The sequence below is a fragment of the Lagopus muta genome, chromosome 6 (genome assembly GCF_023343835.1).
Source record: "Lagopus muta isolate bLagMut1 chromosome 6, bLagMut1 primary, whole genome shotgun sequence".
NCBI lineage: Eukaryota > Metazoa > Chordata > Aves > Galliformes > Phasianidae > Lagopus > Lagopus muta.
Window position 1 is genome coordinate 51,676,567 of NC_064438.1, and position 22,664 is coordinate 51,699,230.

A 22,664-nucleotide genomic window follows, 5' to 3' on the forward strand; every position below is an offset into this window, starting at 1 on the left:
TTTTGGCTGTGCACTTGAGAGAAGCATTAATATAAACAAAGAGGTAAATAACTATATACATCTCCTTTCCCAGAAAATATCTGAAGCAATTCCACCAAAGCATGGCAGATCATTCTGTGCATTTAACTATTCAGTAAATATACACATAAAAATTTATTTATCCACATTTTTTATAATAGTTTTCACCATTATTTGGATACCTTAAAAATGTGAAATAATTTTTTTTTTTTTGTCTTGAATTTATTTATTTGTTAATCTTTTAAGGCTAAATATGACCCACCACGATAATAAAAAACATGAGAAGAGAGGAAGGGGTAAAGCCTCTGTCTGTCTACACTAGTATTTTGTTTTCATTTTGCTTTTTAAAATGATTGTGGAGTATATGTTTATTTTAGCTGAAATAAAGAAAGATTTACTAAGAAAGCAAAAATAAGTCAGAGAGATCCAAAATCTAAACAGGTAAATATAATTCTCATAGTACTAGTTTATACTCTGCTCTGCAAATAATATATCATCTAATCCTAACTGGTGTGTTTTTGAGAAGCATATTTAACAAGACATTTTGCTGTCATTGAGTCTTTCAAAGGTTTACTTTCATGGTTCAGGTATCTTTTCAGACCTTATTAGAACTATGAACTCTCCTGTACCTGTTCTTGCCTTTGGAGCAGATTTGGAAAGATCACTATTTTTATTACTACACAGTATAGCACATTCAAGTACAGGAAGGTTTAGATGTGGTAAATTCTCTTCAAGGAACTGTTTTTGTAAATATCACCTGTAGGTTTTGTTTAATTTTTGGTTACTGGCAAATTAGGATTGTTTTTTTTTCCTTTCCTTTTCTCCTGTGTAGATTATTCTCTTTTCTCTGGGTGGTTGGCACAAGGCAATCTTCATTTGGTTGCATCTCCAGGGATATTAGGTTGACCAGCTTTTTCTTGCTCCAACAAGATTAGTTCAGTCCTTGCTGAAGATGTAACGATAGTCTGAGAAACTGGAATATTAGATGAAGTCCCATCGATTTCTTGTTTTTCGCTCTCTGCTATTTCTTTAGGTGATAAGCTTTCCTGTGCATCAAAAAATACGTCAGGTTTATCTGAAGGGCTATCTTCATCTGATATTCCTCTCTCTTTATCACCTGTCTCTTCTTTGTCAACAATCTTAGCTTTTTTGGAAGGAGATGTGAAACCTAGTTTGGGAAATCTAAACCATCCAGTTTTTTCAGTTTGCTTGGAAGAATCACTAACTGATGTGTCAGCAGGTTTCATATCTTCTGGCCTTGTTTCTTCTGATTTTTTTACTTCTGTTTTTGAATCTGAGCTTGTTTCATCACCAGAAGATGAAAAGCCAATACTTGGAAGCCAAAATTTGAACCTTCCAGGAGACCTTTTGCTGTCAGCCTTTTCTTTTTCATCAGTTACATCCTTTTCTTCATCTTCTTGTGCTTTGGCTATATCCTCATCTTCAGAGAGAGGAGCTGCAGCTGTTTTCTCTGGTGCCTTATCAGGTTGACTCTCTTCAGGTTTACTGGAAGGCTTTACTTCAGCAGCAAATGTTTTTAATGTTGGTAAACCTATCATTCCGCTAGATTCTTCAGTCTCACTGTGTGGTTTGTCAGGTAGTTTAAGTTCAGCAATGACAGTCCTCTGTGCACTTACTACAGAACTTTCATCAGAATGGTCAGATGTGTTCACTGATGATGCATTTTCCGTTGAAGGGCTTTGCTGGACTAGCACTTCTAAGTTGCTATGTGATTCAGGCAACTTCGCCTTGAGCAATGAAAATCCCAAGGTAGCAGTTTTAACCTCTGATGAGAGAATCTCTGATTCCTTCAGTATCTGGGTAGAGTAAATTTCACACCTTTCAATAGAAACATGTTCAGGTTCTACTTTCTCTCTCACTTCTTGGCCTTCTACATATGACCAATGAATGTCTTGCCCTGCATTTGAAAGGCAGGAATCTATGGTAGCAGTCATCTGTGCTGTTTTAATGTCAGGTTCAATCAGTGTTAGAATTTTGCTTTTTGCTTTTTGAATATCACCTTCCAGAGTCTCTGGTATTTCCTCGGGGATAGTAGAGCTTGCTTGCAAGTGCACCACTTCAACGTCAGCACTAGTTCCTTTTGGATCTGTTACCACTTTTGACAATGAAACATCAGCTTCACTTGGGAGAACTCTGAAAGTGAATCTTGGTATTTTTAGTTTGGGAATTTTTATATTTACTTCTGGACCACCTTGTGATTTGTCCACTGTAATTCTAGCAGATGATTCTTTGTGATCTGTAGTTGGACTTGTTGGGCCAATGGATCCTTCTGATTTTTGTAACTGCGTTTCCACTCTGCCTATTCCAGTTTTAGACACTGAAACAGCTCCTGACTTTGGCAAACTGATATCATCTTCAAAACCCTTCGCTTCTGAATGTAATATTCCAAACCTTGGAATCTTAAACTTGTATGTTTTAATTTTACTTGTTTCTGCTCTGTCTTCTACTTGCGCTTCCACATTTGCAGACATGTCCTTTTCAACACATTTCACTTGACATTCCATGTCAGGATCTACCCTCTCAATTTCAACATCCGTTTTCACTTCTGGTACATCTACCTTTACATCTTCCATCTTAGCTGCAACGTAAACAGCATCTTCTGATCCCTTTTCAGTAGCCCACTCACCTGTAGACCATTTTAATTCACTGTCTTTTCCTATAATTTTTATCTCACTTGTCCTTATCTTTACTGTTTTAATCACTGCCCCTTGATTTTGAAGGTCTAATTCTCCCTTTGCAAGACTTGCATCTGTTTCTTCCTGTGTTCTGTCCAGAGTAACTTCACCTGATAATGTTTTAAATTCTGCACTTGAAGTCTTTACTTCAGTGGAACTTTCTACTTTTGGAGTATCTCTGTCCTGTGATTTGACTTTCTGGTCTTGAAGAGCCAGGGTACCCATAGGGAACTTACTTTGTGAACTGTTATCTTTGTCAATTATTGAAGCACTTATTTCCATTTTAGATAATTGCACGGAAGACACTGTGAATTCTGAACTGTGCATTTTTTGTCCGTCAGCACCACGCTTAACTATGTCTGCATAAGTTTCATGTTTTTGAATATTTACTCTACTATCTTTGCTTTCTGCAGATAATGAAATATCTCCTTCTACCTTTGGCAAGCTAATAACAGAACTCTCTGCAGAATCTCCTAATTTTGGAGTTTCTTCTTTTCCAATAGTAACTTCAGCTTCAGTTTGTACTTTGGCAGAAGGAATGCCTGTCTGAGGTTTTTCTAGAGTTCTTTCAACATCTGTATCACCCTTCTTTTCCTTTAAAGACGTGCGGCCAAATGCAGGTATTCTGAATTTTGGCATTTTAAACCATCCCTGATGTTCTTCAGTCTGAGCTTCTTCAGCTTTCATTTCTTCTTCTGTTTTGATTTCTTTCTCCTTAAGGCTGTCAGTATCTCCCCCTATCACTGCTTTAGACTCTGACTGGGGGCTTACATCTACCTTTGGAGCTTCAATGACAGCCGTCAGAGCTTGGGGTGTTTTTGCCTTTGAAGCAGAAACCTCTAGCCCAGGATCTGACATATCAGATGTAAATTCTGATGCTGGCACTCTCCCAGCAATGTCAGCAACTTCTGCTGTCATTTTTAGCTGAGGTAGCTCAGCTTCTAATTTTGGAGAGCTGATCTCTGGATCTGGGCCTTTCCCTTTTGTCAGGGAGATTCCAAACTTTGGCTTCTGGAATTTGGGCATTTTAATCTGTACATCGTGACCTTCCAATTTCATCTTTCTTCCATCCGTAACTAATGATCCTTCTGTTGCTATTTTGGTGCTTCTCGGTTCAGTTGAAGCTTCTCCTTCAGGGAACTCAGTGCCTGTTTTTTTAATAGAATCTTTATCAGAACTCGATTTTAGGACAACCTGTTGAAAACTCTCCTCTGAGACAGTCAGAGCAGTATCAATCTTGGATGAGCTGACTCCCAAATCAGCTTGGAAGGCTTCTGTTTTGGAAAGCTCCAAAGTGGGGATCTTAACTGCAGCTGTTTTTATGCTTATTTGTGCCCCTTCTTCTGTCTGTATGGAATGACTTCTTTCTATATCAGGTATCTGTATTGAATCAACTCCATCTCTTTCTGTTTTAGTTACAGTATTTCCAGCTTCAATTTTTAATGAATGTCCCTGAGATTTGGGAATCTTGATCTTGGAAAGTGAAATTTTAGGCATTACAAACTGAGGCTTTTTAATTGGACTTTTTTGTTGATCTTTTCCAGCAAGTATTTCCAGATCAAGGGCAGGCCTGAGTCCTTGATCATCAGCTACAGTTCCTTCCACTTCTGTGTCTATTCCACCTGACGTTACAGCAACTTGACTGTCTTCTAAATTTGCTTCAGAATCTGCCTTAACAGTTGCTTCCTTCTTTGGTGACCAACTGAAGGATGGAAGTTTGAATTTTGGCATTTTGAAATGTCCTTCTTTCTCTTCTCCGTCTTCATTCCTGTGCTTTGTTTCCTCTTTAATTTTTAGTGCCATATCTGAATCTTGCATATCACTGTCTGTTTTTGAGATAGAAATCTCACCTGTTGGGAAGTGAGTATCAGCTTCCGATGCCTTCTTGTCAGCTTTGGTTATTCTCAATTTAGAGCTGGAAGATTCTTTTCCTTCAGTATGTTCCACCTCCAAATTTGGTGCTTCCACAGCAATATCAGCTATTTCTATCGTAGCTTTTAGTTGGGGAGCCTTGGCTTCTGATTTGGTTTGGCCGACCTCCTTTTCTGATCCTTTCCCTTTAGCATTTGTCATTCCAAACTTTGGCACTTGGAATTTTGACGTTTTTGTTTTCCCTTCAGGACCTTCAACTTTTATTTCTACACCACTCGTGGCAATTTCACTCGATATTCTTTCAACACTTGCCTCAGGACTCTTCACCTCAACTGAGGCTTCAGTTGTCATCTTAGTACCTGAGGAAGGAGTATCAGCAGCAGCTGATTTCTGGTTCAGGTCATCTTGTTCACAAGCAGTAAGAATGACCTCACCTGCAGGTATGCTAATGTCCATTTCTATTTTGGGTCCTCCAACTTCAGGTTTGGAAAATTCAGAAGTTAAAACTCTAACTTTTGGCATCTTTACACCCATTTCTGCCATTTCTTCACTACTCCCTTTGTCAGATTTCTGTACTGAAGCATCTCCACATTTTTCTTGTTTGAGATCACAAACATCAGTTTCTAGTATGGGCAGAGAGCCCTGGACTTTTTGACCCTTCACTTTAGTAAGGGAGATCTTTGGCATGATAAATTGAGACTTCTTGGTTTTGCCCGTTTCACCATCTTTTTCTGTTGCTGTATTTAATTCCACATGAAGGTCTTGATTGTCGGGGGTAATTGGTGCTAATTTAGATTCTGTGTCTTCAGATGAAATAGTGCATTCTTCCAGGTGTCCTTCAGCTTCAGAAGGAGCAATAGCTTCTTTCTTTGGGGACCAATTAAATGACAGTAGTCTGAATTTTGACATTTTAAATTTGCTTTCTTTATCCTCAGTGTCCTTCTCACCAGAAATTAACTCCTGCTCTTTCCTGCACTCTGGACCATGAATATCCATTTCTAGCCTTGGCATGGTAACCTCTGGGGATGGAAGACTAACATCCAACTCTGAAGCACCCGTAACAAGTTCAGGTGATGGCTTTGGCATTTTTAGGTCAAACTCAGAATCAGGAATCTGAGCTGGATTTTCAATATCAAACATTTCAGATGTCATCTGTTCCTTGGAAAATTGAGATTCGGATTTGGAACCAACATCAGTTGCTGGTGGTTTTCCCTTTGACCAAGAAAATCCAAACTTTGGTTTTCGGAACTTAGGTATTTTAACTGTATATTCTGAATCACCAACACACTGCTCAGCAGGTGGTGATTTTACTTTTTCTGGCTTCAAACTTCCTTGCTCACAAGAACCCTCTATTTGCATAATCTCAGAATCTGTAAATGAAACGTTTACATCAGTAGAAGATGAAATTTTTGATTCAGATTCTGCTACATTCATCTGATATTTGGTAAGAGTTATATCCCCTTTTGATAATGGGGAATCTTGATCAAATTTAGAAGAACTAATATCAACTTTGGAGAAACCCAAACTAGGAATTCTAAATTTACTGCTTTTAGAAGAGCTGTCTCCCTTAAAGTCAGGAACAAGTTTACTTCCGACACTGCCAGAAATAACAGCAGGAGACTCTTCTGTTACTGAATAACAAATAGATTCTGACTCGGAACATTCACTACTAGACTTACTTTGAAGCTCATGCTTTGAACTTTTAGAAAGTGAAACTCTAGGCATACTGAATAAAGAACCTTTAGATTTACCAGTAGAATCCTCCTTCACAGAGGATGAACTAGAGGTAACAGCAATGACAGGTGCTTGTATCTCAGCACCAGGAAGGGACAAGTCACGTGGAGGCTCCTTGAGGCTCACGTCCACATCGGCAGCTACGGTGCCCTTGGCCTCTCTGCTGCTGGACCAGCCAAAGGAAGGCATGCCGAACTTGGGCATTTTGAACTTGCCGTCTTTTGCCTTGGTGGCCTCCTTCTCCGGGGCTTTTACCTCCCCCTCGAGGCTGAGAGCCGCCTCGGGCGCCTGCAGGTCGGCACCGGCCTTTGGAAGGGTGATGTCGACGGAGGGCAGGCTGATGTCCACCTTGGGAGCTTTGATGTCAGCTTTGGGCATTTTGAGGGAGGGCTTCTCCAGTTTCCAGCCAGCCCCTTCGGTTTTAGCACCGGCTTTGAGGTCCAGTGAGGGGCCTTCCCCTGAGACCGTCACAGCGCCGGAGGGCAGCTCGACCTCTGCGGCGGGCAGGCTGACCTCGCCTTCGGGCCCTTCCGCCTTGGGTACCGACACTCCGAATTTGGGCTTGTCGAACTTGGGCATCTTAAACTTGCCTTTGAGGCCCGCGGCTTCCAGCTCGGCTCCATCGAGCGAGCCTTCGGCAGAGGGCACTGTCAGGTCTACCATGGGTGCCTGGAGGTCGAGGGAGCCCTCCACGGAGGGCAGCTTGATGTCGGGGCCCGAGATGCTGACGTCGACAGCGCCGGCCTTGACCTCTGCCTCGGGGAGGCTGGCGTCCGCTTTGGGCACGCTGACGTCCACCTCGACTTTGGGAGCCTTGACGGTCGGCTTGGAGAAGGCCACGCTGGGCACCTTGACTTTTGGCATGTGTAGTTTCATGCCGCCGCCCTCCGCTTTGCCGGCAGCCACGTCCAGGCTGCCTTCGGCATCGGGGCCCTGCAGGGCGAGCTCTCCCTCCGGGATTTCGCCCTGGGCTTTGGGCAGCGAGATCTCGGCCTTGGGCAGGCTGACTTGCACGTGGGGAGCTTTGACTTTGGGCAGCTTGACGCTGGGCATCTTGACGTCGGGCATTTTGAACCGGCCTTTCTCCGCGTCTGCGGCTGCCTCGATGGTCACCTCGGCGCCGGGCGCTTGGATCTCGGCCCCGGGCAGGGTCACGTCAACTTCGGCGGTTCCCGAGGGTGCCGTCACCTGGGGCTCCTTGAGGCTCACGTCCACATCGGCAGCTACGGTGCCCTTGGCCTCTCTGCTGCTGGACCAGCCAAAGGAAGGCATGCCGAACTTGGGCATTTTGAACTTGCCGTCTTTTGCCTTGGTGGCCTCCTTCTCCGGGGCTTTTACCTCCCCCTCGAGGCTGAGAGCCGCCTCGGGCGCCTGCAGGTCGGCACCGGCCTTTGGAAGGGTGATGTCGACGGAGGGCAGGCTGATGTCCACCTTGGGAGCTTTGATGTCAGCTTTGGGCATTGTGAGGGAGGGCTTCTCCAGTTTCCAGCCAGCCCCTTCGGTTTTAGCACCGGCTTTGAGGTCCAGTGAGGGGCCTTCCCCTGAGACCGTCACAGCGCCGGAGGGCAGCTCGACCTCTGCGGCGGGCAGGCTGACCTCGCCTTCGGGCCCTTCCGCCTTGGGTACCGACACTCCGAATTTGGGCTTGTCGAACTTGGGCATCTTAAACTTGCCTTTGAGGCCCGCGGCTTCCAGCTCGGCTCCATCGAGCGAGCCTTCGGCAGAGGGCACTGTCAGGTCTACCTTGGGTGCCTGGAGGTCGAGGGAGCCCTCCACGGAGGGCAGCTTGATGTCGGGGCCCGAGATGCTGACGTCGACAGCGCCGGCCTTGACCTCTGCCTCGGGGAGGCTGGCGTCCGCTTTGGGCACGCTGACATCCACCTCGACTTTGGGAGCCTTGACGGTCGGCTTGGAGAAGGCCACGCTGGGCACCTTGACTTTTGGCATGTGTAGTTTCATGCCGCCGCCCTCCGCTTTGCCGGCAGCCACGTCCAGGCTGCCTTCGGCATCGGGGCCCTGCAGGGCGAGCTCTCCCTCCGGGATTTCGCCCTGGGCTTTGGGCAGCGAGATCTCGGCCTTGGGCAGGCTGACTTGCACGTGGGGAGCTTTGACTTTGGGCAGCTTGACGCTGGGCATCTTGACGTCGGGCATTTTGAACTGGCCTTTCTCCGCGTCTGCGGCCGCCTCGATGGTCACCTCGGCGCCGGGCGCTTGGATCTCGGCCCCGGGCAGGGTCACGTCAACTTCGGCGGTTCCCGAGGGTGCCGTCACCTGGGGCTCCTTGAGGCTCACGTCCACATCGGCAGCTACGGTGCCCTTGGCCTCTCTGCTGCTGGACCAGCCAAAGGAAGGCATGCCGAACTTGGGCATTTTGAACTTGCCGTCTTTTGCCTTGGTGGCCTCCTTCTCCGGGGCTTTTACCTCCCCCTCGAGGCTGAGAGCCGCCTCGGGCGCCTGCAGGTCGGCACCGGCCTTTGGAAGGGTGATGTCGACGGAGGGCAGGCTGATGTCCACCTTGGGAGCTTTGATGTCAGCTTTGGGCATTTTGAGGGAGGGCTTCTCCAGTTTCCAACCAGCCCCTTCGGTTTTAGCACCGGCTTTGAGGTCCAGTGAGGGGCCTTCCCCTGAGACCGTCACAGCGCCGGAGGGCAGCTCGACCTCTGCGGCGGGCAGGCTGACCTCGCCTTCGGGCCCTTCCGCCTTGGGTACCGACACTCCGAATTTGGGCTTGTCGAACTTGGGCATCTTAAACTTGCCTTTGAGGCCCGCGGCTTCCAGCTCGGCTCCATCGAGCGAGCCTTCGGCAGAGGGCACTGTCAGGTCTACCTTGGGTGCCTGGAGGTCGAGGGAGCCCTCCACGGAGGGCAGCTTGATGTCGGGGCCCGAGATGCTGACGTCGACAGCGCCGGCCTTGACCTCTGCCTCGGGGAGGCTGGCGTCCGCTTTGGGCACGCTGACGTCCACCTCGACTTTGGGAGCCTTGACGGTCGGCTTGGAGAAGGCCACGCTGGGCACCTTGACTTTTGGCATGTGTAGTTTCATGCCGCCGCCCTCCGCTTTGCCGGCAGCCACGTCCAGGCTGCCTTCGGCATCGGGGCCCTGCAGGGCGAGCTCTCCCTCCGGGATTTCGCCCTGGGCTTTGGGCAGCGAGATCTCGGCCTTGGGCAGGCTGACTTGCACGTGGGGAGCTTTGACTTTGGGCAGCTTGACGCTGGGCATCTTGACGTCGGGCATTTTGAACCGGCCTTTCTCCGCGTCTGCGGCCGCCTCGATGGTCACCTCGGCGCCGGGCGCTTGGATCTCGGCCCCGGGCAGGGTCACGTCAACTTCGGCGGTTCCCGAGGGTGCCGTCACCTGGGGCTCCTTGAGGCTCACGTCCACATCGGCAGCTACGGTGCCCTTGGCCTCTCTGCTGCTGGACCAGCCAAAGGAAGGCATGCCGAACTTGGGCATTTTGAACTTGCCGTCTTTTGCCTTGGTGGCCTCCTTCTCCGGGGCTTTTACCTCCCCCTCGAGGCTGAGAGCCGCCTCGGGCGCCTGCAGGTCGGCACCGGCCTTTGGAAGGGTGATGTCGACGGAGGGCAGGCTGATGTCCACCTTGGGAGCTTTGATGTCAGCTTTGGGCATTTTGAGGGAGGGCTTCTCCAGTTTCCAGCCAGCCCCTTCGGTTTTAGCACCGGCTTTGAGGTCCAGTGAGGGGCCTTCCCCTGAGACCGTCACAGCGCCGGAGGGCAGCTCGACCTCTGCGGCGGGCAGGCTGACCTCGCCTTCGGGCCCTTCCGCCTTGGGTACCGACACTCCGAATTTGGGCTTGTCGAACTTGGGCATCTTAAACTTGCCTTTGAGGCCCGCGGCTTCCAGCTCGGCTCCATCGAGCGAGCCTTCGGCAGAGGGCACTGTCAGGTCTACCTTGGGTGCCTGGAGGTCGAGGGAGCCCTCCACGGAGGGCAGCTTGATGTCGGGGCCCGAGATGCTGACGTCGACAGCGCCGGCCTTGACCTCTGCCTCGGGGAGGCTGGCGTCCGCTTTGGGCACGCTGACATCCACCTCGACTTTGGGAGCCTTGACGGTCGGCTTGGAGAAGGCCACGCTGGGCACCTTGACTTTTGGCATGTGTAGTTTCATGCCGCCGCCCTCCGCTTTGCCGGCAGCCACGTCCAGGCTGCCTTCGGCATCGGGGCCCTGCAGGGCGAGCTCTCCCTCCGGGATTTCGCCCTGGGCTTTGGGCAGCGAGATCTCGGCCTTGGGCAGGCTGACTTGCACGTGGGGAGCTTTGACTTTGGGCAGCTTGACGCTGGGCATCTTGACGTCGGGCATTTTGAACCGGCCTTTCTCCGCGTCTGCGGCCGCCTCGATGGTCACCTCGGCGCCGGGCGCTTGGATCTCGGCCCCGGGCAGGGTCACGTCAACTTCGGCGGTTCCCGAGGGTGCCGTCACCTGGGGCTCCTTGAGGCTCACGTCCACATCGGCAGCTACGGTGCCCTTGGCCTCTCTGCTGCTGGACCAGCCAAAGGAAGGCATGCCGAACTTGGGCATTTTGAACTTGCCGTCTTTTGCCTTGGTGGCCTCCTTCTCCGGGGCTTTTACCTCCCCCTCGAGGCTGAGAGCCGCCTCGGGCGCCTGCAGGTCGGCACCGGCCTTTGGAAGGGTGATGTCGACGGAGGGCAGGCTGATGTCCACCTTGGGAGCTTTGATGTCAGCTTTGGGCATTTTGAGGGAGGGCTTCTCCAGTTTCCAGCCAGCCCCTTCGGTTTTAGCACCGGCTTTGAGGTCCAGTGAGGGGCCTTCCCCTGAGACCGTCACAGCGCCGGAGGGCAGCTCGACCTCTGCGGCGGGCAGGCTGACCTCGCCTTCGGGCCCTTCCGCCTTGGGTACCGACACTCCGAATTTGGGCTTGTCGAACTTGGGCATCTTAAACTTGCCTTTGAGGCCCGCGGCTTCCAGCTCGGCTCCATCGAGCGAGCCTTCGGCAGAGGGCACTGTCAGGTCTACCTTGGGTGCCTGGAGGTCGAGGGAGCCCTCCACGGAGGGCAGCTTGATGTCGGGGCCCGAGATGCTGACGTCGACAGCGCCGGCCTTGACCTCTGCCTCGGGGAGGCTGGCGTCCGCTTTGGGCACGCTGACGTCCACCTCGACTTTGGGAGCCTTGACGGTCGGCTTGGAGAAGGCCACGCTGGGCACCTTGACTTTTGGCATGTGTAGTTTCATGCCGCCGCCCTCCGCTTTGCCGGCAGCCACGTCCAGGCTGCCTTCGGCATCGGGGCCCTGCAGGGCGAGCTCTCCCTCCGGGATTTCGCCCTGGGCTTTGGGCAGCGAGATCTCGGCCTTGGGCAGGCTGACTTGCACGTGGGGAGCTTTGACTTTGGGCAGCTTGACGCTGGGCATCTTGACGTCGGGCATTTTGAACCGGCCTTTCTCCGCGTCTGCGGCCGCCTCGATGGTCACCTCGGCGCCGGGCGCTTGGATCTCGGCCCCGGGCAGGGTCACGTCAACTTCGGCGGTTCCCGAGGGTGCCGTCACCTGGGGCTCCTTGAGGCTCACGTCCACATCGGCAGCTACGGTGCCCTTGGCCTCTCTGCTGCTGGACCAGCCAAAGGAAGGCATGCCGAACTTGGGCATTTTGAACTTGCCGTCTTTTGCCTTGGTGGCCTCCTTCTCCGGGGCTTTTACCTCCCCCTCGAGGCTGAGAGCCGCCTCGGGCGCCTGCAGGTCGGCACCGGCCTTTGGAAGGGTGATGTCGACGGAGGGCAGGCTGATGTCCACCTTGGGAGCTTTGATGTCAGCTTTGGGCATTTTGAGGGAGGGCTTCTCCAGTTTCCAGCCAGCCCCTTCGGTTTTAGCACCGGCTTTGAGGTCCAGTGAGGGGCCTTCCCCTGAGACCGTCACAGCGCCGGAGGGCAGCTCGACCTCTGCGGCGGGCAGGCTGACCTCGCCTTCGGGCCCTTCCGCCTTGGGTACCGACACTCCGAATTTGGGCTTGTCGAACTTGGGCATCTTAAACTTGCCTTTGAGGCCCGCGGCTTCCAGCTCGGCTCCATCGAGCGAGCCTTCGGCAGAGGGCACTGTCAGGTCTACCTTGGGTGCCTGGAGGTCGAGGGAGCCCTCCACGGAGGGCAGCTTGATGTCGGGGCCCGAGATGCTGACGTCGACAGCGCCGGCCTTGACCTCTGCCTCGGGGAGGCTGGCGTCCGCTTTGGGCACGCTGACGTCCACCTCGACTTTGGGAGCCTTGACGGTCGGCTTGGAGAAGGCCACGCTGGGCACCTTGACTTTTGGCATGTGTAGTTTCATGCCGCCGCCCTCCGCTTTGCCGGCAGCCACGTCCAGGCTGCCTTCGGCATCGGGGCCCTGCAGGGCGAGCTCTCCCTCCGGGATTTCGCCCTGGGCTTTGGGCAGCGAGATCTCGGCCTTGGGCAGGCTGACTTGCACGTGGGGAGCTTTGACTTTGGGCAGCTTGACGCTGGGCATCTTGACGTCGGGCATTTTGAACCGGCCTTTCTCCGCGTCTGCGGCCGCCTCGATGGTCACCTCGGCGCCGGGCGCTTGGATCTCGGCCCCGGGCAGGGTCACGTCAACTTCGGCGGTTCCCGAGGGTGCCGTCACCTGGGGCTCCTTGAGGCTCACGTCCACATCGGCAGCTACGGTGCCCTTGGCCTCTCTGCTGCTGGACCAGCCAAAGGAAGGCATGCCGAACTTGGGCATTTTGAACTTGCCGTCTTTTGCCTTGGTGGCCTCCTTCTCCGGGGCTTTTACCTCCCCCTCGAGGCTGAGAGCCGCCTCGGGCGCCTGCAGGTCGGCACCGGCCTTTGGAAGGGTGATGTCGACGGAGGGCAGGCTGATGTCCACCTTGGGAGCTTTGATGTCAGCTTTGGGCATTTTGAGGGAGGGCTTCTCCAGTTTCCAACCAGCCCCTTCGGTTTTAGCACCGGCTTTGAGGTCCAGTGAGGGGCCTTCCCCTGAGACCGTCACAGCGCCGGAGGGCAGCTCGACCTCTGCGGCGGGCAGGCTGACCTCGCCTTCGGGCCCTTCCGCCTTGGGTACCGACACTCCGAATTTGGGCTTGTCGAACTTGGGCATCTTAAACTTGCCTTTGAGGCCCGCGGCTTCCAGCTCGGCTCCATCGAGCAAGCCTTCGGCAGAGGGCACTGTCAGGTCTACCTTGGGTGCCTGGAGGTCGAGGGAGCCCTCCACGGAGGGCAGCTTGATGTCGGGGCCCGAGATGCTGACGTCGACAGCGCCGGCCTTGACCTCTGCCTCGGGGAGGCTGGCGTCCACTTTGGGCACGCTGACGTCCACCTCGACTTTGGGAGCCTTGACGGTCGGCTTGGAGAAGGCCACGCTGGGCACCTTGACTTTTGGCATGTGTAGTTTCATGCCGCCGCCCTCCGCTTTGCCGGCAGCCACGTCCAGGCTGCCTTCGGCATCGGGGCCCTGCAGGGCGAGCTCTCCCTCCGGGATTTCGCCCTGGGCTTTGGGCAGCGAGATCTCGGCCTTGGGCAGGCTGACTTGCACGTGGGGAGCTTTGACTTTGGGCAGCTTGACGCTGGGCATCTTGACGTCGGGCATTTTGAACCGGCCTTTCTCCGCGTCTGCGGCCGCCTCGATGGTCACCTCGGCGCCGGGCGCTTGGATCTCGGCCCCGGGCAGGGTCACGTCAACTTCGGCGGTTCCCGAGGGTGCCGTCACCTGGGGCTCCTTGAGGCTCACGTCCACATCGGCAGCTACGGTGCCCTTGGCCTCTCTGCTGCTGGACCAGCCAAAGGAAGGCATGCCGAACTTGGGCATTTTGAACTTGCCGTCTTTTGCCTTGGTGGCCTCCTTCTCCGGGGCTTTTACCTCCCCCTCGAGGCTGAGAGCCGCCTCGGGCGCCTGCAGGTCGGCACCGGCCTTTGGAAGGGTGATGTCGACGGAGGGCAGGCTGATGTCCACCTTGGGAGCTTTGATGTCAGCTTTGGGCATTTTGAGGGAGGGCTTCTCCAGTTTCCAGCCAGCCCCTTCGGTTTTAGCACCGGCTTTGAGGTCCAGTGAGGGGCCTTCCCCTGAGACCGTCACAGCGCCGGAGGGCAGCTCGACCTCTGCGGCGGGCAGGCTGACCTCGCCTTCGGGCCCTTCCGCCTTGGGTACCGACACTCCGAATTTGGGCTTGTCGAACTTGGGCATCTTAAACTTGCCTTTGAGGCCCGCGGCTTCCAGCTCGGCTCCATCGAGCGAGCCTTCGGCAGAGGGCACTGTCAGGTCTACCTTGGGTGCCTGGAGGTCGAGGGAGCCCTCCACGGAGGGCAGCTTGATGTCGGGGCCCGAGATGCTGACGTCGACAGCGCCGGCCTTGACCTCTGCCTCGGGGAGGCTGGCGTCCGCTTTGGGCACGCTGACGTCCACCTCGACTTTGGGAGCCTTGACGGTCGGCTTGGAGAAGGCCACGCTGGGCACCTTGACTTTTGGCATGTGTAGTTTCATGCCGCCGCCCTCCGCTTTGCCGGCAGCCACGTCCAGGCTGCCTTCGGCATCGGGGCCCTGCAGGGCGAGCTCTCCCTCCGGGATTTCGCCCTGGGCTTTGGGCAGCGAGATCTCGGCCTTGGGCAGGCTGACTTGCACGTGGGGAGCTTTGACTTTGGGCAGCTTGACGCTGGGCATCTTGACGTCGGGCATTTTGAACCGGCCTTTCTCCGCGTCTGCGGCCGCCTCGATGGTCACCTCGGCGCCGGGCGCTTGGATCTCGGCCCCGGGCAGGGTCACGTCAACTTCGGCGGTTCCCGAGGGTGCCGTCACCTGGGGCTCCTTGAGGCTCACGTCCACATCGGCAGCTACGGTGCCCTTGGCCTCTCTGCTGCTGGACCAGCCAAAGGAAGGCATGCCGAACTTGGGCATTTTGAACTTGCCGTCTTTTGCCTTGGTGGCCTCCTTCTCCGGGGCTTTTACCTCCCCCTCGAGGCTGAGAGCCGCCTCGGGCGCCTGCAGGTCGGCACCGGCCTTTGGAAGGGTGATGTCGACGGAGGGCAGGCTGATGTCCACCTTGGGAGCTTTGATGTCAGCTTTGGGCATTTTGAGGGAGGGCTTCTCCAGTTTCCAGCCAGCCCCTTCGGTTTTAGCACCGGCTTTGAGGTCCAGTGAGGGGCCTTCCCCTGAGACCGTCACAGCGCCGGAGGGCAGCTCGACCTCTGCGGCGGGCAGGCTGACCTCGCCTTCGGGCCCTTCCGCCTTGGGTACCGACACTCCGAATTTGGGCTTGTCGAACTTGGGCATCTTAAACTTGCCTTTGAGGCCCGCGGCTTCCAGCTCGGCTCCATCGAGCGAGCCTTCGGCAGAGGGCACTGTCAGGTCTACCTTGGGTGCCTGGAGGTCGAGGGAGCCCTCCACGGAGGGCAGCTTGATGTCGGGGCCCGAGATGCTGACGTCGACAGCGCCGGCCTTGACCTCTGCCTCGGGGAGGCTGGCGTCCGCTTTGGGCACGCTGACGTCCACCTCGACTTTGGGAGCCTTGACGGTCGGCTTGGAGAAGGCCACGCTGGGCACCTTGACTTTTGGCATGTGTAGTTTCATGCCGCCGCCCTCCGCTTTGCCGGCAGCCACGTCCAGGCTGCCTTCGGCATCGGGGCCCTGCAGGGCGAGCTCTCCCTCCGGGATTTCGCCCTGGGCTTTGGGCAGCGAGATCTCGGCCTTGGGCAGGCTGACTTGCACGTGGGGAGCTTTGACTTTGGGCAGCTTGACGCTGGGCATCTTGACGTCCGGCATTTTGAACCGGCCTTTCTCCGCGTCTGCGGCCGCCTCGATGGTCACCTCGGCGCCGGGCGCTTGGATCTCGGCCCCGGGCAGGGTCACGTCAACTTCGGCGGTTCCCGAGGCTGCCGTCACCTGGGGCTCCTTGAGGCTCACGTCCACATCGGCAGCTACGGTGCCCTTGGCCTCTCTGCTGCTGGACCAGCCAAAGGAAGGCATGCCGAACTTGGGCATTTTGAACTTGCCGTCTTTTGCCTTGGTGGCCTCCTTCTCCGGGGCTTTTACCTCCCCCTCGAGGCTGAGAGCCGCCTCGGGCGCCTGCAGGTCGGCACCGGCCTTTGGAAGGGTGATGTCGACGGAGGGCAGGCTGATGTCCACCTTGGGAGCTTTGATGTCAGCTTTGGGCATTTTGAGGGAGGGCTTCTCCAGTTTCCAGCCAGCCCCTTCGGTTTTAGCACCGGCTTTGAGGTCCAGTGAGGGGCCTTCCCCTGAGACCGTCACAGCGCCGGAGGGCAGCTCGACCTCTGCGGCGGGCAGGCTGACCTCGCCTTCGGGCCCTTCCGCCTTGGGTACCGACACTCCGAATTTGGGCTTGTCGAACTTGGGCATCTTAAACTTGCCTTTGAGGCCCGCGGCTTCCAGCTCGGCTCCATCGAGCGAGCCTTCGGCAGAGGGCACTGTCAGGTCTACCTTGGGTGCCTGGAGGTCGAGGGAGCCCTCCACGGAGGGCAGCTTGATGTCGGGGCCCGAGATGCTGACGTCGACAGCGCCGGCCTTGACCTCTGCCTCGGGGAGGCTGGCGTCCGCTTTGGGCACGCTGACGTCCACCTCGACTTTGGGAGCCTTGACGGTCGGCTTGGAGAAGGCCACGCTGGGCACCTTGACTTTTGGCATGTGTAGTTTCATGCCGCCGCCCTCCGCTTTGCCGGCAGCCACGTCCAGGCTGCCTTCGGCATCGGGGCCCTGCAGGGCGAGCTCTCCCTCCGGGATTTCGCCCTGGGCTTTGGGCAGCGAGATCTCGGCCTTGGGCAGGCTGACTTGCACGTGGGGAGCTTTGACTTTGGGCAGCTTGACGCTGGGCATCTTGACGTCGGGCATTTTGAACCGGCCTTTCTCCGCGTCTGCGGCCGCCTCGATGGTCACCTCGGCGCCGGGCGCTTGGATCTCGGCCCCGGGCAGGGTCACGTCAACTTCGGCGGTTCCCGAGGGTGCCGTCACCTGGGGCTCCTTGAGGCTCACGTCCACATCGGCAGCTACGGTGCCCTTGGCCTCTCTGCTGCTGGACCAGCCAAAGGAAGGCATGCCGAACTTGGGCATTTTGAACTTGCCGTCTTTTGCCTTGGTGGCCTCCTTCTCCGGGGCTTTTACCTCCCCCTCGAGGCTGAGAGCCGCCTCGGGCGCCTGCAGGTCGGCACCGGCCTTTGGAAGGGTGATGTCGACGGAGGGCAGGCTGATGTCCACCTTGGGAGCTTTGATGTCAGCTTTGGGCATTTTGAGGGAGGGCTTCTCCAGTTTCCAGCCAGCCCCTTCGGTTTTAGCACCGGCTTTGAGGTCCAGTGAGGGGCCTTCCCCTGAGACCGTCACAGCGCCGGAGGGCAGCTCGACCTCTGCGGCGGGCAGGCTGACCTCGCCTTCGGGCCCTTCCGCCTTGGGTACCGACACTCCGAATTTGGGCTTGTCGAACTTGGGCATCTTAAACTTGCCTTTGAGGCCCGCGGCTTCCAGCTCGGCTCCATCGAGCGAGCCTTCGGCAGAGGGCACTGTCAGGTCTACCTTGGGTGCCTGGAGGTCGAGGGAGCCCTCCACGGAGGGCAGCTTGATGTCGGGGCCCGAGATGCTGACGTCGACAGCGCCGGCCTTGACCTCTGCCTCGGGGAGGCTGGCGTCCGCTTTGGGCACGCTGACGTCCACCTCGACTTTGGGAGCCTTGACGGTCGGCTTGGAGAAGGCCACGCTGGGCACCTTGACTTTTGGCATGTGTAGTTTCATGCCGCCGCCCTCCGCTTTGCCGGCAGCCACGTCCAGGCTGCCTTCGGCATCGGGGCCCTGCAGGGCGAGCTCTCCCTCCGGGATTTCGCCCTGGGCTTTGGGCAGCGAGATCTCGGCCTTGGGCAGGCTGACTTGCACGTGGGGAGCTTTGACTTTGGGCAGCTTGACGCTGGGCATCTTGACGTCGGGCATTTTGAACCGGCCTTTCTCCGCGTCTGCGGCCGCCTCGATGGTCACCTCGGCGCCGGGCGCTTGGATCTCGGCCCCGGGCAGGGTCACGTCAACTTCGGCGGTTCCCGAGGGTGCCGTCACCTGGGGCTCCTTGAGGCTCACGTCCACATCGGCAGCTACGGTGCCCTTGGCCTCTCTGCTGCTGGACCAGCCAAAGGAAGGCATGCCGAACTTGGGCATTTTGAACTTGCCGTCTTTTGCCTTGGTGGCCTCCTTCTCCGGGGCTTTTACCTCCCCCTCGAGGCTGAGAGCCGCCTCGGGCGCCTGCAGGTCGGCACCGGCCTTTGGAAGGGTGATGTCGACGGAGGGCAGGCTGATGTCCACCTTGGGAGCTTTGATGTCAGCTTTGGGCATTTTGAGGGAGGGCTTCTCCAGTTTCCAGCCAGCCCCTTCGGTTTTAGCACCGGCTTTGAGGTCCAGTGAGGGGCCTTCCCCTGAGACCGTCACAGCGCCGGAGGGCAGCTCGACCTCTGCGGCGGGCAGGCTGACCTCGCCTTCGGGCCCTTCCGCCTTGGGTACCGACACTCCGAATTTGGGCTTGTCGAACTTGGGCATCTTAAACTTGCCTTTGAGGCCCGCGGCTTCCAGCTCGGCTCCATCGAGCGAGCCTTCGGCAGAGGGCACTGTCAGGTCTACCTTGGGTGCCTGGAGGTCGAGGGAGCCCTCCACGGAGGGCAGCTTGATGTCGGGGCCCGAGATGCTGACGTCGACAGCGCCGGCCTTGACCTCTGCCTCGGGGAGGCTGGCGTCCGCTTTGGGCACGCTGACGTCCACCTCGACTTTGGGAGCCTTGACGGTCGGCTTGGAGAAGGCCACGCTGGGCACCTTGACTTTTGGCATGTGTAGTTTCATGCCGCCGCCCTCCGCTTTGCCGGCAGCCACGTCCAGGCTGCCTTCGGCATCGGGGCCCTGCAGGGCGAGCTCTCCCTCCGGGATTTCGCCCTGGGCTTTGGGCAGCGAGATCTCGGCCTTGGGCAGGCTGACTTGCACGTGGGGAGCTTTGACTTTGGGCAGCTTGACGCTGGGCATCTTGACGTCGGGCATTTTGAACCGGCCTTTCTCCGCGTCTGCGGCCGCCTCGATGGTCACCTCGGCGCCGGGCGCTTGGATCTCGGCCCCGGGCAGGGTCACGTCAACTTCGGCGGTTCCCGAGGGTGCCGTCACCTGGGGCTCCTTGAGGCTCACGTCCACATCGGCAGCTACGGTGCCCTTGGCCTCTCTGCTGCTGGACCAGCCAAAGGAAGGCATGCCGAACTTGGGCATTTTGAACTTGCCGTCTTTTGCCTTGGTGGCCTCCTTCTCCGGGGCTTTTACCTCCCCCTCGAGGCTGAGAGCCGCCTCGGGCGCCTGCAGGTCGGCACCGGCCTTTGGAAGGGTGATGTCGACGGAGGGCAGGCTGATGTCCACCTTGGGAGCTTTGATGTCAGCTTTGGGCATTTTGAGGGAGGGCTTCTCCAGTTTCCAGCCAGCCCCTTCGGTTTTAGCACCGGCTTTGAGGTCCAGTGAGGGGCCTTCCCCTGAGACCGTCACAGCGCCGGAGGGCAGCTCGACCTCTGCGGCGGGCAGGCTGACCTCGCCTTCGGGCCCTTCCGCCTTGGGTACCGACACTCCGAATTTGGGCTTGTCGAACTTGGGCATCTTAAACTTGCCTTTGAGGCCCGCGGCTTCCAGCTCGGCTCCATCGAGCGAGCCTTCGGCAGAGGGCACTGTCAGGTCTACCTTGGGTGCCTGGAGGTCGAGGGAGCCCTCCACGGAGGGCAGCTTGATGTCGGGGCCCGAGATGCTGACGTCGACAGCGCCGGCCTTGACCTCTGCCTCGGGGAGGCTGGCGTCCGCTTTGGGCACGCTGACGTCCACCTCGACTTTGGGAGCCTTGACGGTCGGCTTGGAGAAGGCCACGCTGGGCACCTTGACTTTTGGCATGTGTAGTTTCATGCCGCCGCCCTCCGCTTTGCCGGCAGCCACGTCCAGGCTGCCTTCGGCATCGGGGCCCTGCAGGGCGAGCTCTCCCTCCGGGATTTCGCCCTGGGCTTTGGGCAGCGAGATCTCGGCCTTGGGCAGGCTGACTTGCACGTGGGGAGCTTTGACTTTGGGCAGCTTGACGCTGGGCATCTTGACGTCGGGCATTTTGAACCGGCCTTTCTCCGCGTCTGCGGCCGCCTCGATGGTCACCTCGGCGCCGGGCGCTTGGATCTCGGCCCCGGGCAGGGTCACGTCAACTTCGGCGGTTCCCGAGGGTGCCGTCACCTGGGGCTCCTTGAGGCTCACGTCCACATCGGCAGCTACGGTGCCCTTGGCCTCTCTGCTGCTGGACCAGCCAAAGGAAGGCATGCCGAACTTGGGCATTTTGAACTTGCCGTCTTTTGCCTTGGTGGCCTCCTTCTCCGGGGCTTTTACCTCCCCCTCGAGGCTGAGAGCCGCCTCGGGCGCCTGCAGGTCGGCACCGGCCTTTGGAAGGGTGATGTCGACGGAGGGCAGGCTGATGTCCACCTTGGGAGCTTTGATGTCAGCTTTGGGCATTTTGAGGGAGGGCTTCTCCAGTTTCCAGCCAGCCCCTTCGGTTTTAGCACCGGCTTTGAGGTCCAGTGAGGGGCCTTCCCCTGAGACCGTCACAGCGCCGGAGGGCAGCTCGACCTCTGCGGCGGGCAGGCTGACCTCGCCTTCGGGCCCTTCCGCCTTGGGTACCGACACTCCGAATTTGGGCTTGTCGAACTTGGGCATCTTAAACTTGCCTTTGAGGCCCGCGGCTTCCAGCTCGGCTCCATCGAGCGAGCCTTCGGCAGAGGGCACTGTCAGGTCTACCTTGGGTGCCTGGAGGTCGAGGGAGCCCTCCACGGAGGGCAGCTTGATGTCGGGGCCCGAGATGCTGACGTCGACAGCGCCGGCCTTGACCTCTGCCTCGGGGAGGCTGGCGTCCGCTTTGGGCACGCTGACGTCCACCTCGACTTTGGGAGCCATTGCTGTCGTCATCTCACTTACTAGAATTTCAGGTTTGTGTGTTTCATCTTTTGTAGTTCCCCAGGTAAATGTAGGTAATTTAAACTTTGGTAATCTCTGTTTGCTTTCTTTTCCATCAACATCCTTTTCTCCTTTCTTTGCAATATTTTCTATCTTTGAACTTTTGTCACCTCTCTGTATGTTTCTTTCTTCTGTCCGATCCTTTTTTACTGTGTATTTGGTTTCAGCTTTGCTGTCTTCTATGTTAATATCATCTACAGGTGACGTGGCCATTTCAATTGGTGGTATTGTTATTTTCCATGTAGATTCTTCTTTTTCTGTAGCGGGTATCTGAGCTTTGAAATCCATTTTCCTTCCTTTCTCAATTTCTTTCTCAGCTTTTGTTTCTGGTACTGAATCTGTAACATCTATTTCTGGTTTTGTTAATATCTTTTTAGTGTCTGTTTCTTTTCTTTTTGGCACTGACATCCAAAATTTTGTTTTCTGAATTGTTGGTATCTGTTTGTCATCTTGTGCTTGTTTTTCTCTTTCTTCCAGGTTCTCGGGTGATTGTAATTCAATTCTAGCTCTACCTATTTCTAAACTTCTTTCCTCTATGTTTACTTCTGCTGTGTGATCCATTACTTCTTCTTTAATTCCGTTTTCTCCTTCTGTTTTATCTTCTGTACCTTTTTGCTTCTTTTTTCGGGATTTTGATGAGATTTTTGGTGCTTGTTTTGTTGGGGTTTCTTTCAGATCTGATTCTAAACTTGGCTTTGATACCTTTCTTGTTATATCTTGCACTTCAGGTACAGTATACTTCAATGTTGATTCCTTTTCCTTTTTAATGCTTATTTCAACTTCAGGGCACTTTTTTGCATATGTAGGAATACCATTTTCCACATCTTTTAAGTCTTTTGTTGAAGTTTCATTTAATTCTTCTGTTTTCATTTCAGAAACAGGAGAAGCAGTATATTCAACAGTCAGTATTTCAGGACCTTCCAGGCTGATATCTTCTTTCTGTATTATTTTTTTTTCATATAACAATGTAGTATTTATTTCTTTTTTTTGCTTGTCTTGATGTTCTGTTTTGGATCTGTGCATTTTGAATCCAATACTAGGGAACTTCAGCTTCTTTTGGCTTCCTTTTTTTTGTTTGATATGAATTTCTTGTTGAGACTCTGTATCTGTGCTTGTAGGGGAAATATCTTGTATAGCAGGCTCATATGCATCTGATGTACTGTGAGATCTTCTGTGTCCCAGTATCTTTTTATTTTTAATTGACTGGAATTTTGGCCATGATAATCTATCTTTTTTAGGTCTTTTGCTTCTTCCAACCCTTTGGTTTACAATTAATGTTTCTCTGTCTTCTTCTGAAGTAGCTTTTCCTGAAACGTGCAGTGTTTCTTCAGGAATGCTTTCACTGAGTTCTTTATCCTGAAAGAACAAATGGTAGTTACTAAATCAAGT

At 55.2% G+C, this 22,664-nt stretch overlaps 1 protein-coding gene across 1 annotated transcript in view; it reads right to left on the bottom strand.

Moving 5' to 3' along the window:
- Positions 1–218: 218 nt before the first annotated feature.
- AHNAK2 (AHNAK nucleoprotein 2) overlaps positions 219–22,664 on the bottom strand; it is a 47,934-nt gene continuing 25,488 nt past the window's right edge. The window contains exon 8 of the mRNA XM_048948409.1: positions 219–22,631. Coding sequence (XP_048804366.1) covers positions 891–22,631 — 21,741 coding nt within the window. The 3' untranslated portion in view covers positions 219–890. The remainder of the gene's footprint in view (positions 22,632–22,664) is intronic.